Source organism: Lynx canadensis, chromosome B4 (genome assembly GCF_007474595.2).
Source record: "Lynx canadensis isolate LIC74 chromosome B4, mLynCan4.pri.v2, whole genome shotgun sequence".
Classification (NCBI taxonomy): domain Eukaryota; kingdom Metazoa; phylum Chordata; class Mammalia; order Carnivora; family Felidae; genus Lynx; species Lynx canadensis.
This window is the reverse complement of record NC_044309.1, coordinates 126,906,178-126,925,625: the sequence shown is the minus strand read 5'-3', so window position 1 is coordinate 126,925,625 and position 19,448 is coordinate 126,906,178. Positions and strand designations below refer to the sequence as shown.

Here is a 19,448-nt window from a genome sequence, read left to right as displayed (position 1 = left end):
TCACCATGCAGAGAGTCCATCGTCTGTTCGCTCAACAAACATGTCCTTAGGGGCTCCCCAGGGCTAGGCATGGGTCTGGTTCTGGGGACAGAGCTGTGAACCAGACCGACATGCGGTGTCCAGGCTGGTGGGGAAGAAGGATGAGACACAAGCAGTAGAGGACGTTGGAAGTTAGGAAAGGGAACTCAGCCCTGCGGGGCTGTGAGTGAAGGAAAGACGTAGGGAAGTGTCATTGTCAGAGAGGGGCTGGAGACCGGCTGCGGGTTCCAGAATCTGTCCCACAACCCCTGCCGCCCTCCAGGACTGTCACCTACCCACATACCTCTGGCCCCATACTCTCCTTCACCTCCGACTTCCTGTCCATGCCTCCCCCAATCCACAATCCCCTCTCTCATGCAGGACCCTCCCTGCCCCATCCCTCCGGGTCCCACAGCCTCCCCCTTCACCCCACCTCCCTCCCCTGTCATGCCTCCCCCCGACATAGCTGTGGCTCTCCACTGCTTTTCCCTGAAAATGCCCCTCTGGCCTCAGAGTTCTCCCTTCTCTCCCCAACATCTCCCCAACATCTCCACATTCACACTCCCCACGGCCCCTTCCGAGGCTCCCTTTCCATGGCCTTCTCTTCAAACCACAGCGGATGGGCGGTGCTGACACAAGGCCAAGACACGTGAGGGAGAGCCCTGCGGCCACCCCCTCCCCGGGTTGTGGGCGGCTAATGGGAAGCACATGGCTGGGGTGACCACAGGAGCCAGCCAGTCCTCCGGGCCCACGTGCCTGCCACTCCCCCGGACCTGCAGCGCGGCAGGCCCAGGTGACCCCATGGGTGGGAGTCCCGCTGTTTACTGCCGGCCGTGCCAGGAGGGCATCCGCACCGTGCCCAAGGAGTGGCCACCCTTGGAGGTGAAGGGGAGGGAGTCCAGGATGGACTCAGTCCCTCCACCCTCCCCAGAGAGGCCAGGAAGCTCCCAGGATGAGTTGCGTCTCTATTTGCAGGTTCCATCCTGCTCCGGAAAACAGCTCTTCTCAAGTCCAGGAACTGCTTTCCCTCCATAGCTGAAACTCCTCCAGTAGCCCCCTCCCAGAGGAGGCCTTGGAGGAGCCAGGAGCAGTACTGGTGCGCAGACTTGCTTCTGAGCCAGGCTGCATCCGGGAGGAACGAGTGCCCCGCCTTCCTGAGGGTGCCCTGGGAGCTTTGGACCAGGGGTGGACGAAGCGCCCCCCACCCCCACCCCCAGCCTGAGAATTTGCATCTGTTGAGACCCTTCCTGTCGCTCCTGCCTCTGCATCAACTCACAGGGACCACCAGCCATGAACTCACGGTGGCACTCAGTCGTTCATCCATCCTCCGCTATGGAGCCTCTGTGCGGGGCGCGAGACCCCAAGCCAGGTGGTGGGGATAGAGCAGTGAACATGGTCTCAGGGATCCTTCCTCCTAGAGCTTCCATCCAGAGAGGCGACAGCAATCGTGGAGGAAGGACTCCTTGACTCCCCTCCCCTCTCTCCTGTGAGCGTAGCCCCTTTTCTCCTGCATTCTCTCTGCCCCGAGAGCTCTTGCCTATCTTGAGTTTCCTCAACTTTTGTTCTTAGGAAACAAAAGTCTGTACTCGTGGGCCCAGGCTCCCTGCCTCCAGACATTCAGAGGGTCAGGGATGAAAGCCCTCTTACATTTTTTTTTTTTTTTAAAGCAAAATTAGTGGGTTTGGACTTTAAAAAACAAGAAAACAACTTCTCACAATGTTCCAGGAGGAAAAAAAAAAAAAAGATGACTTTTCAGATTGTTTTTTCTCTCAGAAACATTGCAGAGTTGTTTCCCTTGCTTTTGGGTTTACGGTGGGGTCAAGGGAGACGAGGAACTTTGCTACCACGGAGACAAAAGGTATTTTTCCCCAGTCGAGAAAAAAAAGGCAGAAGAGACCCAAAATACTGTTTGCTTCAGCCACCTCTGTGGTGAGAACGTGAAGTTTGTACTTCATGTTTTATGAAGATCCTCACAGTGAAACACTCGGGGGAAAGACCCTTGAACTTGTCCTCCATGGCCTGTCCAGGGAATGATACTGCTCACTGGAAAAATGTTTCCCTGGGGAGACCAGAGTGTCCACTTCCTTTGGCTTTGTCCACCATGGGGATTCCAAAATGCTCTGACCTCAGGTTCCTTGTGGCGGCTGTTTTCCACTGCAGGGAATGTAGGAAACAGAAACCAGAACAGAAAAGGGTGGGTGGGGTCAGGGGGAGAAAAGACAGGCCTGTGTACATTTAGACAGACTCCACAGTTAGAACTCAGTTCAGCCCACATAGACCGAGAGGCTGTCTGTGTGCCGGGCACTGAGATCTGGGGTGCCAAGAACTCAGGCCCCAACCCACAAGGAGCTCAATTTGAGGACAGTTTTCAGGACTGTGCTAGAATCAACATACGCATCCTTGAGTTTGCTTTTCAGCTTCCCAACCACAGTGGGTACTTTACACACAGAGCCCTAAACGTCCCAGCCGGAAGCATCTTCACAGACCCCTCAGTTTACAGTTGAGGAAAACATGGGCCCACCAAGGAAAAGTGACCTGCCTAAGATCACACAACAAGTCGGTAGTAGAACATAGGCTCGGATTCCAGGTTCCCATCCCGATTTTCACCCCAGAGAGCTATTTCAGTGCTCAGTGACAAAGGGAAGGACTGTGGCTTGTTAGTCCTGTGTCCTTGAACTTAGTACTCCTTTGACCCTCAGTTTCCTCATCATTGTGATGCAGATACTAATAGTACTTGCCTCCAAGAGCTACTCTGAGATTTGTATGAGATCCTCCACACCCGGTGCTTGGAACAGTGCCTGACACATAGTAAGTGCTTAATAAAACATAGTACTTATTAGTATACTTATCGTGATGAGCAGGACTTACTGCAAGGATCTTTCATCCCTCCACTGTAGTCTTTATTGAGGGCATATCTGTGGAACAGGACACAGGGCCCATCCCTGACCTCAGGGACTCACAGTCCGGTTGGAGAGACACAAGTAACCAGGAGATGTCAGCACTGTGGGTGAGCTCCCCACCGGGGCAGCCAAAGTGAGGACAGCAGGAGGACAGATGAGCAGCCAGTCAGAAGTTACTCAGAGAGAGGAAGGGCTTAGCTGCCCTTCATTATTCCCTGAAGAATGAGAAGGACTTAAATAAAGAGTGAGAGAAGAGAATGGTATACACAAGGACCTGGTCAGAAGAGAGAACCTGGTGAGTCCAGAGCTTGGGAAGAGGGGAAACAAATGCAGTGCATTTGGTGGGCATGGGATGAGTGAACAGGCTAGATTCCTACAGTGGAGGAAGGGAGAGAGAGCCCACCTAGGCCTCACTCCCCTTCTAGCCCTTCTACAGCTGCCCGTGCCCAGGGAATCACCTGGATGGTTGGCCTGTGTGACTTTGGCCAAGTCCCTTCCCATTGCTAGGCCTCAGTTTCCCCATCTGCAAAAAAAAGCAGGATGAGCAAATAGGATCTCTCAGGACCTCTCTCAATATAAGCACTTTGCTTCCTTTGAGAAGAAGGCCATTCCCTCCAGGCATATGTCCTCCCAGAGCCTCTGAAAACAGGCCTTTCCTCATTCCTCTTCTCTCTGAACCCTGGGTCAACTCCAGCCCATGTCATTTTTTGGTCATAATTGAGCCCCCACCTTCACTGCTTCCGGCCTTGTGAAAGCCTTGACCTTGGGCCAAAGTTCAGGAGGTCGGCCCCAAGCCTGGGCAGGAGCCAAGGTGGGAAAAGAGGGGGCGGAGACTGGCTCCCCAAAGAAAAGAGCAGAAAAGGTCAGCAAAGCCTTCCTGGCCCTTGGTCACATTTCTGTAGCCCAACAAACGTAGGCTGAACTGCAGGGATCTGGGTGTCTCCACAGGAATCATTCCCAGCTGGAGGCACTGGGCTGGGTGTTTGCATGGACAACATCACCATCTAGTGGTCACTTCTGTCCTGAGCCGTGCCAGCCCTTCTGGGACGCACTGCCCCAAGCCTCCTTTCTCTCTGCAGGTGATGGACAGCTCAATGCCCTTGATTGGAGAGCACGTGGAAGAGGACAGACAGCTGATGGCCGACCTCGTGGTCTCCAAAATGAGCCAACTCCTGATACCAGGGGGCACAGTGCCCTCGCCCCTGAGGCCTTGGGTGAGGTTTCCGGGAGCGCAGGAGACATCATGGCCATGAGAAATGCTGGGCTCTCTGGGAATGGGGAGCCCCTGGATCCAAAGGAGATCCCCTAGAATGGAAGCACTCTGGGGAGAAAGGAATGGGGTGTGGATGGAGGCTGGGCTTGGACAGCTTGCACCCTGCCCCGGACAGGGGAGTTTGGGGGGGTCCGAGGAGACCTTCCCCCATCCACCATCAGAGGGAGGAAAGCCTTGTCACAACCGCACTGGTGGGCAGAGATTATGGACATAAGAAGCCAGTTGTCCCTTCTGTGCCCTCATTCCTGGGCCTGCGCAGGGAGCAGCGGGCACGTGTGGGTGTGTGCGTGCACGCACGGGTGTGTATACACACGTGCCCTTTGTGTGTTCCCAGGGCCCCGGTCAATAGAGACTATTGTGTCTTCTGTTTCTCCGTGCCCCAACCTCGACAAGCTCCCTCGCTCATTCTCCAAAGAATTTGCTAGCTCTCAGCTTTCTGGAAAAGCAAATCTCAAAACCTGCTTTCCCCCACCCCAACCCCTCCCCCACGAAAACAAATCCATGATAATAGCTGTGGGAAGGATGGTTCTACCGGAGGGGGTTGCTGGCTGGGAAGGGGCATGGGGTAGCCGTCTCCACTGGAGGTTCTGTCCTGACTCGGGTGGTGGTTACACAGATGTATACACATGTAAAAATCCGCTATGCTGTGCACTTAAGAATTGTGCACTTTATGTAAGTTTTACTCCAATAATAAAAAGATCTTTATAAATCCTGCCCTCCCACCCGGGAAGCAAATGGCTGCGGCAATCCCAACAGGCCTCTCTTCTCTCCTGCTCTAGGCTCCACAGATGAAACCAGCAAAATCGCCGGGGCCAGCCCAGCTGGGACCTCCACTTGGACAGCCCCAGCCACGCCCACCCACACAAGGTAAGCCCCATGACAAGTCAGCAAGAGAAATTATGTAGTGAGGATGTCCAAATGCACTGAGGGATCCATGTGTGGTTTCCAGAAGGTACTCTGGGAAAATCCATCCTAACACTTTATCCACAGAGTATGTGTGCTCACTCTGTGCAGAATGAGTGAGAATGTGAGGTCTGTCACCCCAATAAGTCAGGAATGAAGAAGGGAAAGACAGGTGAAGTCACTGAGTGCCTCATAGGTGCCTGGCACTGTGCAAGGGACTTTCCCCTCTATTTTCCTTTTTTTTTTCTTTTGTTTTCTCTTTTATCTCCCAATCACTCCCCAGTGAAAACCATCAGTATTTCCTTTTTGCAGAGGTGGACATGGAGGCTTTGCCCAAGGAAGCACAACAAGAAAATGCAGGTTTACAAATATGGCCTTTCAGATCTTTGAACAAGCATCTGTTTCTTTTTTATAAAAAAAAAAAATGTTTTAATGTTTATTTTTTGAGAGAAAGGGAGAGAGTGTGAGCAAGGGAGGGGCAGAAAGAGAGAGAGAGAGAGAGACACAGAATCGGAAGCAGGCTCCAGGTGCTGAGCTGTCAGCACAGAGCCCAATGCAGGGCTCGAACCCACAAACCGTGAAATCATGGCCTGAGTCAAAGTTGGCCGCTCAACTGACTGAACCACCCAGGCGCCCTGCAGGTTTCTGTTTCTTAGCCATCAGTGGTACCTGGTTGTAGATTTATGAGCAACCAGCCAGAGTGAGAAAGAAAAACGGAATATTATATATAACTGTTTATTGAAATTATTCTTCCTCAAAAAATATTCCAGCATTACTGTCTAAATGTTGCCATTTATTAGAGAATGGGTGAACTATTGATGAGTTTATGAGAGGAAGCCGTGGCAATAACTGTGTCACAAAATGTCGTGACCTGGGCGTTCTCACCTGCGGGGCCCGGAGAGAAGACCTGCCCGCTGCCTCTCTTGCAGTCAGAACCTTCCAGACACCAAACGCGTTCACTGCTCTAGCGCCAGCTTGGATCTCCGGGGCAGCTCTACAGCAAGAAGCCCGCCAGGCAGTTTCACGGCAATCTCTTTAAGAATATGCTAGGAACCTACCAGAAGAAAAAGCTTTACTCTCACATTTTGTGGCCTTTCCAGTCGCTGTTACTAAAGTAACATATTCATTGTTTCTTAGAAAAATCGGCCTTGGGCATTAAATGGCTTCCTCTTCCACAGGTCTTAAAGCACCCCATCCATCCTTCCTGTGTCTGCTTCTCTTCCCAGAAAAGCAGAAGGTATTTAAGAAAAGGGAAATTGTGTAACTTACATAACCGTGTAAATGGACATGGGGTTTCTTCTCTAGGCAGATAAATGTGTTTTTGTTTTTAATGTTTATTTATTTTTGAGACAGAGTGTGAGCAGGGGACGGGCAGAGAGAGACAGGCGGGGTGGGGGAAGGAGGGGAGACACAGAATCAGAAGCAGGATTCAGGCTCGGAGCTGTCAGCACAGAGCCCGACGCTGGGCTTGAACTCACAAACTGCGAGACCATGACCTGAGCCGAAGTCAGACACTTAACCAACTGAGCCACCCAGGCGCCCCAACAAATGTGGTTTTGAATCCACCTCTACGTCTCAGTACCTTTGCAGTCTTAGGCAAGTTACATGCTTTCTCTGAGCCTTGGTTTCCCCAGTGATATAACAGCTCCCTCGTTTAGTTATGGGCAGCTGTCCAAGAGATAACGTAGGTGAAGCACTTAGCAAGGTGTCTGGCACAAGGGAATGCTTAGTAGGTGTTAGTTCTTACTACTAATAGTTTACTATTAATAACTATGTGACTTTTACTGTTAAAAACTTACTATCAAAAACGTGTCTTATTAACAATTAAAATATACATGCTGCTCTTAATGATCATTACCATTAACAATCCTTATAAGCAGCCCCAATGCCCTCCTGCCTGGCGATAATTCTATCATTATAAGTGTTCAAAAATGATCTATTCATCCCCCTGCCGGGCTCCTGGCTGTGCCTCTGCCCTGCCCTCTCCTTTCCTGCTCTGCCCCAGGACTTACTTTTTAAAACACATTTGAACAGAGCACTTTTAAAACAGAGAGCTACTGTATTCTGGTTTCCTCTCCGGCCCAGAGTACAGACATGCTTGATAAAGAGATATTATTTTAAGGGACATGAGGCTAAACACACTATTAGTGAGTTGAAAAACAATCCATTTAAAGCCAATTAAGATAATTAAAGCAAACGCTCATTGGATTAACACTCAGATTAAAAATAACAAGGCTAGTTAATTAACTTGTTTTTGAACTCACCGTAAAAAGTGAACTTTTCTTTTAGTGAACCTCATAATTTTTTAGCACCAATCCTGTGCTTCAGCAAATACTTTCTCTGTATAAGTCAGTGGTTTTCTGTATGTGAAATGAAAAATACAAAATTGTTTGCTTTGCCAAGAAGCTGAAAGAAATAAGTAGAGTGTCTCTTGAGGAATCCCAGGTGGATAATAGGGACTCAACAAAGAGTTAATAAATGAATGAACAAGGATCCAGATTTTCCAAGATATTACTTGCCCTGGGGTAGGAGAGAGGACAGGGAGAATTAAGATAAAAGTAGAAAACAGATGTTTTCTTTGACCTGCAGTGGGGTTATTTTTATGTTTACTTATTTTTGAGAGAGAGAGAGAAGGAGGGAGGGGCAGAGAGAGAGAGAGAGAGGGAGACACAGAATCTGAAGCAGGCTCCAGGTTCTGAGCTGTCAGCACAGAGCCCGACGAGGGGCTTGAACCCACAAACCGTGAGATCATGACCTGAGCCGAAGTCAGACACTTAACCGACTGAGCCACCCAGGCATCCCCCCCCCCCAATTTTTTTTTTAATGTTCATTTATTTTTGAGAGAGAGACAGAGGGTGAGTCGGGGAGGGGCAGCGGAGGGGGGGCGGTACACAGGATCTGAAGCAGGCCCCAGGCTGAGCTGTCGGCACAGAGCCTGATGTGGGGCTCAGACTTACAGACTGTGAGATCATGACCTGAGCCAAAGCCGGACACCCAACCGACTGAGCCACCCAGGCACTCCTAACCTGACACAGGTTTCAAACATAGAAGAGTAAGCCAGCATTTAGAAACCAGGAGGTTTTGCACAAATATTTCCATTCCCAGGTTCTCTAGATAGAGCAGAAGCTCTAGAAACAACGTGCCTGTGTCCCTCCTCAGCAGCTGCCTGCTGACTTGCAGTCACTGGGCTCCCGTGAACAACAGGACTCCGCCATTCGCCTCCGGCCCTGCTCCTCCCTGTTGTCTCTTTCACAGGGCTGTAGCATCAAGTGCAATTTTCTTCAGCTTGCGCCTCTTTAGAGTTCCCTGAACTGTGTTTTTATCTCAAGGAAAAAATGTTAAAGCCATATGGTTTTTTGGACACCTGCCTGCTTCATTTATTTATGTACCTGCCTGGCCCTATAGGTGTTTGAGATCAATGGGTTCTCCAACTCACTGGGACATACAGTGACAAAAGCGGCGAACAGCAGATCAAGGCCACGTGCAATCAGTTGCTAAATTGATACTTCAGTTCAATCCAATGTAGAAAGTGCCGCATCAGCCTCGCAAGAATGTTCACATGGGGCCGGATGTTCGGTGGCTGGTCCGAGGGCCTCATTTTACAAGCCAGGGCCCAGGAAGCCAGAGAAAACTCAGTCAAGTTAACGCAAGACAGGAGTTAAGAACTGGGGCTCCACGAGCCAGTATGGTGTAATGTGCCAGCTGCGATGATTGAGGGCAGAGGTCAGCGGAAGTCAAGTCCGCCCTTCCTCCTGCACCTGGCTCAGAGATGTCCTCCCCTGGAGGAGAGTGCCTTTTTTTCACTTGCACAAAGATGTGAGGACTCAGGGCCACCCTGCATGGCACGGTTTTGTGATTTTTGTTTGGGGTTTTTTTGTTTAAGGAAAAAAGAGAAAACGAAACAGAGCGTTTGAGTCAGAGAGATGTAGGTTTGAATCTTGGCTCGTCCCCTTACTGGAAGTGACACCTTGAGCAAGTCGCAGCGTATCTGGGACTCAAGTGGGGATGATGATAATGCCTAACTCACAGCACTACTGTGAGGAGGCCGAGCCCAAGGCCGGGGACTCAGGTGTGCTCAGTAAGACTTGTAGAAATCAGCATGAGCAAAGGGCCACAGACACAGGCTCCAGCCCCTCTGAACTCCCAGTCTCCTAACCTGTCCACAGTGATCTCAACAAGCACAGCAGGGAGAGCCACGGGGTACCCCGTTCTCCCAGGAGCAGGTCCCAGTCTGTTTTGGCAAAATGCAATTCACAGCAGCCCTGACACTCAGGCTTCGCAGATGAGGAGAGAGCGCCTTGCTTGCTTGGAGCCTTGGAACCCTGCTCGAAGTCATTTCTGGGCGGCTAAAATGTCCCCAAGCCTGTGATGCCCCTTTGCTTGTAGGTGAAAGTCTCCATGCTCTGTGCGGTGAGAGGGAAAAGCCAAGACCCCTGTGAGCTCTTTGCAGCTACTCTTTTCTCGTTAGGAGACCTTGAGGAGGCTCAGTTTCCAGCTCTATGTGACAAGAAGGATGGTATCTTCCCTACCAGCCTCTCTCTAGATCAAATGACATATTGCCTTTGAAAGTTCTTAGAAAAGTTTAAAGAGCTATCAAAAGGGAAGGGGTAATCTATTGTTTCAAGAGTAATGCATCTTCAGTGTGGAAAACATCCGTGAGCAAAAGAAAGAGAATTAACCCCACCACTTTTGTAATCATTCAGCACTGACTCATTACTCAAAGCGTGGTGAGCAGAAGCATCAACTGGGAACTTGCTAGAAATGCAGAATCCCAGACCCCATCTGGAGCAGTCTGCCTGGGTCGCCATAACAAAATGCCACAGAGTGGCTTCAACAAAAGACATTTATCTTCTCGCAGTTCTGGAGGCTAGAGGTCTAAGATCAAGGTGCCAGCAGGGTTGAAAGTTCTCTCCATAGCTTGCAGACAATGCTTTCTGTCTTCCCATGGCCTTTCCTCTGTGTGGCCGCTGGGGTCTCTGTCTCTTCTTCTAAGGACACAGGTCCTATTGGGTGAGGGCCCCACCCTTATGACCTCATTTAACAATAGTTAGTTTCCGTAGGGCCCTGTCTCCAAATACTGTCACGTTGGGGATGAGGACTTCAAAATATGAATGGGGGGGGTGTGGGGGTACACAATGCAGTCCACAACACTCTCCCGGACATACTGTATCCTAATCTTTATTTTAACAAGATCCCCCCAGTGATTCATGTGCACGTTAAAGTTAGAGACACACGGTTTGAGTGGACAACTTTCCAGTCTTTATTTTATTAATTTTTTAACGTTTTTATTCATTTTTGAGAGGCAGAGTGCTAGCAGGGGAGGGGCAGAGAGAGAGGGAGACACAGAATCTGAAGCAGGCTCCAGGCTCGGAGCTGACAGCAGACAGCCTGATTCAGGGCTCGAACCCACAAATCATGAGATCATGACCTGAGCCGAAGTCAGATGCTTAACCAACTGAGCCACCCAGGCGCCCCTCCAGTCTTTATTTTTTACATGGCTATATACATATGTGCTAAAATGGAATAAAACCGTATGTTGTTTTGTAAACTGCCTTTTCTGTTTAGCAGTATGTATTTAGCATATATTATCAACACTGTTCTATATCATTTAATATATGATAGCCACAGGGTATTCCATTACATGGATGTATCTTAATGTTCCTGATCAGTTCTCCGACTGGGCACTTACACTGTCTTCAGCTTTTCGCTGTTATAAAAAAAACTGCAGTGAACATCCTCGAAGCAATATTTGTGCACAGCCATATTTATCTTAAGAAAAACTTGAACATAATCATTTTTCTCCCTGCAGGGGGCCCTCGCCAAACTCAGTCTCCTCAGCCCCCGCGAACCGGGAGCCCCTCCCAACAGAGGCTCTCCCCGCAAGGCCAGCAGCCCCTCAGCTCCCCGTCAGGGTCTCCACAGCAGCAGAGATCGCCAGGCTCACCACAGCTGTCCCGGGCATCCAGCGGGAGTTCTCCAAACCAGGCCGCCAAGCCAGGCGCCCCCCTCGCCTCACAGCCCCGGCCCCCCGTTCAAGGCCGCAGTGCCTCCCAACAGGGGGAAGACTCCAAGAAGCCAGCGCCACCCCACCCTCATCTCAAGTAGGTGCTCTGGGATCCGGCAGGGTAGAGGGTGGGGTAGGGGTGCGGGCAGAGCTGGGCTGACTCAGGGGCTCAGAGACCAAGGAAGACCCACTGAGGCCTCACCCAGACTCTCAGTGGGTCGGAGGATGGAACTTGGATGGCAGGCAGGGCCCAGGAGGTCAGAGTACAGCTTGGCTCCCACCACAACCCTCCAGATACATACTCATCAGTTATCTCTTGCCACATAACAAACCTCCCCCAAAACTGCAGCTCAAGCAAACGACCATTTTCTTCGCTCATGGTTTTTGGTCCAGCAATTTACTCTGAGTCTGGATCAGCTGGGAGATTCTCCTGCTGGTCTCTCCTGTGGAGTTGCCAGGTAAAATACAGGAGGCACGGTGAGATTTGCATTTCAGATAAGCAATGAATAATTTTGAGTATAAGTATACCCTCAAATATAGCATGGGAGATACTTATACTGGAAAAAGGATTTGTTTTTCAACTGAAATTCAGATTTAACTAGGTATCCTGGACTTTTATTTACTAAATCCAGCGACACTACCCTCCTGGGATCATTCAAGTGGCTGCAGTTACCTGGCATCTTAACTGGGGCTGGATGGTCCAAGATGGCCTTCCTTACCACACATCTGCTGTCAGCGGGGCCTGTCTCTCCATGGGCCACCAGCTCCGGCAGGCTGGACCCAACTTCCTCGCATGGTAGAATCCCATCCCAGAAGAGCAAAAGTAGAAGCCTCAAAGGCCTGGGCCCAGCTTTGAAGCCACACAATGTCATTTATCCCATCACGTGTTTTGGGTCAAAGCAACCTATGTGGCCATATAGACTCTTGGTAAGAGGGCCTCCAAAGCACATTGCAAAAGGCTAGACCCCAGGAGGAACCACTGCCATCACGTCACTGTCTGTAAACGACACATCATGACACACACCCGTCCCCTTCCCTCTGAAGCCCATCTCTCGCTTTGAGGTCAGAGAGTCCCAGCTGTGTTTTCTTGGGAAAGCCCCTCCCTTCCTTCACTGCCAAGCACTAACGTGCAGAAACAGAGCCTCGCTCCTAGCACCCACTGTCCGCTTACCACCTGCCAAGCACTTCACTTGGTTGGGGTTTTTTAATTCTCACAAGTATAGGGGTTAGTAACTACTACTATCCGCATTTTACAAACGAGAAGGAGATGAATTGCCCAAGCTCCACTGTTGGTGAGTAGAAGAGCTGGAATTGAACACAGGGCACTCAGCCCATGGATCGGGCTAACCAGGATGCGTCTAAATGGGTGATGCATTCACACGGTTCAAAGATCTACACGACATCAGAGGTACACACTGAAAAACCTTCTTCCCATCTCATTCCCGGCCAGTGCTTTCCGGCCCCCTGCTCCCCAGGGGTGACCACATTTGTTAGTTCCTTGTGTATTCCTCATGCAAGTACAAAAATGTATGTTGCTTCCCTCCCCCACTTTTTACAAACGGCAGTACTTACTATCCACACCATTCTCCTTGCTTTTTACATTTAACGGTAAATCCTAAAGCTCATCCACTGCGTCCATTGACATTTTCCCCTTTTCACAGCTGTATCGTATGCCACTGTATAGTTGTACTGTGATCGAACCCACCACAAAGAGAAATTTGGTTTGCTCTTACAGAGAAGCCGGCAGCAAACAACCCTGAACACACACTGTTTGTCATGTGTATAGGCTCAGCTGTGGAGAAAGTACCAGCGATGATATTGTAGGATCAAAGGATGAATGCATTTTCCATTTGATAGATATTAGCAAGTGTCCCTCCAGGCAATATGGCATCGTGGTTGACAGCACAGACTCGAGTCAGACTGCCTGGGTTCCAGTCCCAGCTCTACCACTTAAAAGCTGCATGACCTCAAAAGCATTACGCAACTTCTCTGTGCTTCTACCTGTATGGTGATGGCAAGACCATGTGTGGATCTCTTAAGCTTGGGGCCTATGTGTATCACCTCTTCCTGTGTCTGTCACCTCCACTAGAATGTGAGCCTCCTGAGGGCAAGGCCCGAATCACATCCCTCTCCACAGCCCTGTCACCTAGCACTAGGTTGGCACAAAGGTTCAAATAGTGGACACCTTGAGAATCCCCAAGCAGGCCAGAGGCTGCAGCAAAGGCTTGATGGGAAAGGCAGGAAGTGAAGCCCAGAGTGACAGAGAAGAGGCCTGAGGGTGGGCTAGACCAGCCCTCCCTTTTTAATAAAATTTTTTTTTAATGTTTATTTTTGAGAGAGAGAGAGAGAGAGAGTCACAGAGTGAGAGCGGGGGAGGGGCAGAGAGACAGAGAGGGAGGTATAGAATCGGAAGCAGGCTCCAGGCTCCGAGCTGTCAGCACAGAGCCTGACGTGGGGCTCAAACCCACACACCGCGAGATCATGACCTGAGCCAAAGTCGGACGCTCAACCGACTGAGCCACCCAGGCGCCCCAAGACCAGCCCTCCTTTTTACCGATGAGGTGAAAGAGGCCCTGAGCAGTACGCCACCTGCCGAGGCCAGAGGGGTCAGATGGCAGGGCGGGGTCCAGAACACGGGCCTCCTGATTCCCAAACTCGTGCCAGAAAGTACAGGAGGAGCAGCCACCACCCGATGCTGATACGGCACTTTACGGTCGGCCCCACAGGCTTGTGCGCGGAGGCACGAGAGTGCTCAAGCTGCTATCTAGTAACACCTGCCAGCGAGCAGCCCGGCTTGCTGGAACGAATGTGATCCTCGGGCACTCCCCTGCTACTCACTGAGAGCCCCAATTTCTGTACCTAAAATTGGAGGATACTGATAACCACCTTGCAGGTTAAAGAATGTGTGTGATGCACTCAGCATCATGTAAGCGTTGGGATGCCAGGTTTCCGGTCATCCTATCATCGTGATGATTGGGCTCACCCAGCTTGGCTTCCCGGCAAGCCCTGTGACTCATTTCCCAGGCCTTGTCACCCCCAACCCCCTTTGCCTTTCTGTTTCAGCAAATCCCAGTCCCTGACTACCAGCCTCAGTACATCTGACACCTCTCAGCGCGGGACCCCAAGTGAAGACGAGGCCAAGGCCGAAACCATCCGCAACCTGAGGAAGTCCTTTGCCAGCCTGTTCTCTGACTAACCTTGTCCGGGCTGGGACAGGGGAGCGCTGTTACACTCCCCCTTTTCCTGCCTCTCTTCCTTCTCGGCCTTGGTTCCCGATGGGAACAGAATGGAGGGCCTGAGAATATACTCTCTAAATGCCTTTGATCCAGGAACTGAGTATCTATATGTGTTCCCACCTCCCTTGACCATGACATTCCAGCATCATCGTCCGAGTGGTGGGCCTTTGAGAGCCTCCGGGTTCATCAAATCAGGCCCTAACGGCATCACATCACCCTGCCCACCCAGATGCTTGCTCCCCTGCCTCAGATAACCAAGTGAAATGTCTGTGTGTGGCTAGTTTTCACATTTCTTGTTAGTGTTTTGCTCGCCTTCAGGTGAAGGTCCCCTCCAGGCCTTGCCTCACCTCCATCAAATGCAGACACTATAGTCGGACCTCAGCAACATAGGAGGCAATAATCTTTTGACCATGTTTTGCAAACAAAAGGAGAAAAGCCCAGCCAGGGGAACATACTACCTACCCATGCTAGCTCCATCCAGGCTCAATCACCCCTCAGACCAGAAAGGCAAAGGTCCATCACACGTGGCTCCCGGTGGGATCTTAAGAACAGTGGAATGAAATCAGATCCTGTGTAACAAGTGGGGCCTTTCAGAACTCAACAGAAATGGAGAAGAAATCCTGAAGTGCTGCTCACCCCCAGATTGGACAGCCAAGAGCAGACGACAGTTCTACGAATCATCCCTAGTTCCCAAAAGAAGATGCCCTCAACTTCCCAAGGAAGGAGTCAGGTCAGGGTTCCTCCACCCATTCTGCATTACACCACCAAGAACTCCCCGAATTCCCGCTAGAAATGTTCCCTCCTCAAGGACATATGAGGAACCGGAGAGAATCAGGAGATCAATAACACAGGCCGAGAAAGCGAAGTGGTGGTAACTTCCAGGTTGGCATTTCACCAACGGTTTGCAGCAAGGCTTTGGTAGGTGACTCAGGTACGAAAAGGGTCCCATGGTCAAACATGTTTAGGAAATACTTTGTATTTCTTGTTTTGAGATGGGTAGTACACATTACGTGTCAAAGGCTCTTGGAATTCCTGCAGTGAAGAAACGAGATTGAACCTTGCTTAAGCCAAGCTTACTTCACAGAACAAGTGGGCTACAGGGCTGGGCAATGCCGTGACTCCCTTTCCAAAGCTTTTTCCCTACATCGGACTGCTTCCCATGACCAGATGGGGTGCAGGGCTGCCCCCAAATCACCACGTGCCTGGTGCTAGAAACATTGTAGGTGCCAGAACCAGCCTCCTGGTCCCAAAAAGAGCCCAGGACATTTGAACGTAGCCACCACACTCTCCCCTTACAGCCTACATTGCGACTTGAGACATGTCTCTCCCTCCCTGGTCACAGAGAAGGAGAGAGGGAGGTAACAATGAACGTGTCCGTGGCGTGGAGCTGCATTCTGAATAAAGGAGCAGGGACAACTTATAGGGCAAGGTGTGACGTCATGGAGGCATGTTTGGGGAGATCAAGAGCATAGAAAACACCTAAGGCAGCCACTGCTCTTGTACATTGGAGATTAAGGTCGGAAAAAGTCAAGGTCACCTGATTCTCACATAGTAATAAAACACAACTGGAAACACACAACAGAGTGGTCATAGGCTGGACAAAGTTTCTCAAAGCGTGGGCACAGCTAGCTTCAATTCAGAGCAAAGGAGGCAGAATTCTGGTCATAAGGCCCAGACCCTTGTCTTTGTCAATCTCCCCAAGTATTTTGCATGCAAATTGAAGTTAGACCAGCAGCCCTGAGCTGAGCTCAGTGGGAAGGCCCCCTGCATGAGATCAGTATTGGTATGGGCTCTTTACAGCCAGGCACCCACTCCTTCGCTGAGCAAAAATTCGTGGCTCCGCCAACAGTGACTGCGCGGCTTACATTTTCCCACTTTCTTATATTCTGTCCCTTGTCCCTAAAAACTTCTCAACATTCAAGCTGTAACTCCCAGATGCTCCCACTACAGTAGCACAAGATTTTTTTTTTTTTAATCAGACCAGGCATCCTGATATTTATAACCGTGCACACATGTGATCCATGACATAACACTAGTTTATAATCGGCACACTTGAGTCAATTTCCCCACTGGTCTGAGTATGAATGTAGAGAACAGGAATGGTCTTGCAGAGACCATAGACCCCCAAAATGGACTGTTGGCACACATAGGCTAACACGTGTTCCTTCCAAACACTTAACCTTTAATAGCTGTGACATTTTTGAATGGGAAAGGGCAAAAAGAAGGGAGTAAAGGAGTCACTCTATAGAGATTCTGACAGGTGGTTTGGTTTTTGCTTTGTTGCACAACTTTGACCCAAAGAAAGGCTGGCATTTTCCCTCCAGGCTGACTTGGTGAGGCTGAACCATGGGTGCCAAGGGTGTAGCACAATGAACGGGGATTTAGGGATGCAGCTTCAGGGGACACCGCCACCAGCCAGAGAAAATAACTCGGTCCAGGTCTTCCCCCTCTCACCATGACAAGATGGTGCTGTAGTTTAATTAGGTGTGAAGTCAGCTTTCCAGGGACACTGAATATGCATATCCTCGCTCTTCCATGGCCTCTCTGTGTTCTCTCCATCGTTACCGCACTCCCTCCTGACGTTCAGTCCCTGCTGGTGGGGTAGGGAGGAAGGGCCTTCACTCACATGGTAACAAATACAGTGGCACAGCCCAGGAGCCTAAACACCAGCTACCCTCTGAAGTTTTCATCGGAGTCTGCAGTGGAAGGAGTTCACGGGGAAGGCAAGCCGGCGTGGGTACCTCGTGAATTTGCTACGTGAGTCAAGCAGAGGGCACATTCCTCGGCACACAGGTGTTCAGGACATGTTTTAGGTTGGCCTTCCTAGAAAACTAGGAAACTAATGAAATGTACACAAAGTGTTCAGGCTGGAGAAAAGGGCTGTCTACAAGAGTGTCAGTGTGAGGAAGTCACTTGCCCAGGAACAGAAGTGAACCCATATAATAGTAAAATGAGATAAACTGAAGAAAATCTATGGCGTTTTTTTGTTTTGTTTTGTTTTTTTAAGCCTCAGAAAGAGGTCTCGGATTCTAAACTGAGTGTGAAAAGGAACGGAGGTGAGCAGAATCAGGGGGGCCAATGAGGCATCCCCTGTAGTGCACTTGACCATGGAGGTGGGGGGCCTCAGAGCCACCACGGCTGGGAGCCAAACATCAGCCTCAGTCAGAAGAGGCTGTGGCGTGCAGGCCAGGATGATGCCAAGGCTTGTACAGCAAAGACCCAGGGCCGAGGAGCCCCTTCCAGACACGGCACACAGCACACACCAGAGCTTCACAAACAGCCCTGGCCCGCAGATACACCGCCTCCTTTCGGAACCCGGCCCCTCCCAGGTCTGGGGAGCAGACAGCTGGTGTTTTATTCAGCTACATAAAGCAGGTCAGTGGTTCGTTCTGCTTTCAGTGCTTAGCGCTGGTGAAAGGTCAGAGTCAGGGTTTAGGCCGGTTAAGCCAGCCTGGCAGATCCAAGCAGTGGCTGAATTATATGGAGGAGTAGCTCAGGGCCTAAGAGCACTTTTCTCATATCGCATGTTTTTCTTTTTCCTGGAGAGCACGCCGGCTGGTTACTAACTGTACCGACAGATGTCAAAAGCTATCCCTGACTCCCACACAGTCACTGATAAAATTCAGACTTTGAGTCTAGTATTAAGACTCTCAGAGAAGGCAGCCACTTGGGGTTTGGTTGGAGACAAATTGGAAGTTTGGGCAACAAGCAAGTCAGATCGGTCCATTAACCAAACACAATGCATAAAGGGCACAGAGCCTCCCTTGTGTTTCCGCAGACAGAATATGCAGCCCAGCTAGATGAGACTGGGACTCTTAGATGCTGGGTTCAGAGCTCTCTCTCTTTCTCGACTGGCCCCGGCTGAGAGAAAGATGAAAATGGCTGGGACATGGTTCTTGGAGTCAGGGGGGTGTCCCTCGAAGGGAAGACCAATCAAAAACTGCTCCTTCTACAGTGCGTGTGCGTGAATCTTTTAAAATCCCTTTTGTTTCCCATCATTTGTGTTTTGATTGGTCCTCCTGCTTGTAATTTCCGTTTCCAAACTCCTATAGTTGAAGTATTTGCTGTCTACGGTCTTTATGGAGTCTAGGGCAGAAGCAAGTTGGCTCTTGGCAGCTACTGCCCAGGTAAGGAGGAAAGCCGATCTTGGCCCCGGGCCCCCAGCACAGGGAGCAGAGGGAGGAGTGTCCAGCTCCATCAGAATAAGAATTACAGAGATACGGGGCTAAGCAGTGATCGCAGGAACTGGAGCACCAAGCCAGACAGAGAGAGGACAGAATGCAACTGCCTTTACATGAGGAATCCCAAAACCTTACACTGGAAGGAGAGGATACCTCCCATGATTTGATGTCCAGCCTTGCCAAACCATAGCTTTCACTTATAAAGAGAAGGGGGAGAAAAAGGGCAAGCTCCCATTAATAAAAATAACTAAAGGGAAAAACACGGGGCCACAGAAAGCCGTTAAGACTACAAGCCAATGGAGAACCGCATCTTCCCAAAACGCTTACCGCGGCGCTCTCAACGAGCTTGCCTCCACAACATTCTCAGCGATGGTCACAGAGTCGCGCAGGGGACGTGCTGCTGCCAAACCATGACTTCATGCTCGTGACGCACCAGCAATATATAAAGCTCCACAGTCTCAGCCTAATGAAGAGGATGTAGGGTTTTACAAGCTTCTAACCATAACTTTAGGTGTCCAAGAGGAAAAGCTTTGAGGCTGTTTTAAGAATTTAGAACAAACTGCTGGAGGATTTAGGCGTGTGGCACACACCGTCAATTAAGAGATGTGTCACACTGGCCAGGAAGTCCCAGGTGAGGTGTCAGAAAGGAGCACCCACATCCGTGAGACACCAGCAGTTCCCAGACCTCTTGAGAACCATTCAAAAAGGACACTTGGCAGACTTTGTTTTACAGGATTTGGTGCTTCTGGTCATCACTACATCCTCCCACCGCACACATACCCACACAGTGCAAACCTAACAGCACAGATGGCCACGGAGGGATGTAGAAGTAGAGAAGGGTGGACTTGGGCCCACTGAAGCTTCAGGTGATTCTTTCAGCCCAGACCCAGTTAAAGCCACACAGCATCTAGTGGACACTGTTTAAAAAGCTGT

The 19,448-nt window shown here is 50.3% G+C and overlaps 1 protein-coding gene across 1 annotated transcript in view; it reads left to right on the top strand.

Moving 5' to 3' along the window:
- Positions 1–14,562, top strand: part of SYN3 (synapsin III) — a 420,949-nt gene extending 406,387 nt beyond the window's left edge. Inside the window, 4 exon segments of the mRNA XM_030322308.1 lie at positions 3,998–4,132; positions 4,971–5,058; positions 10,904–11,195; positions 14,162–14,562. Coding sequence (XP_030178168.1) covers positions 3,998–4,132; positions 4,971–5,058; positions 10,904–11,195; positions 14,162–14,294 — 648 coding nt within the window. The 3' untranslated portion in view covers positions 14,295–14,562.
- The last annotated feature ends 4,886 nt before the right edge of the window (positions 14,563–19,448 follow it).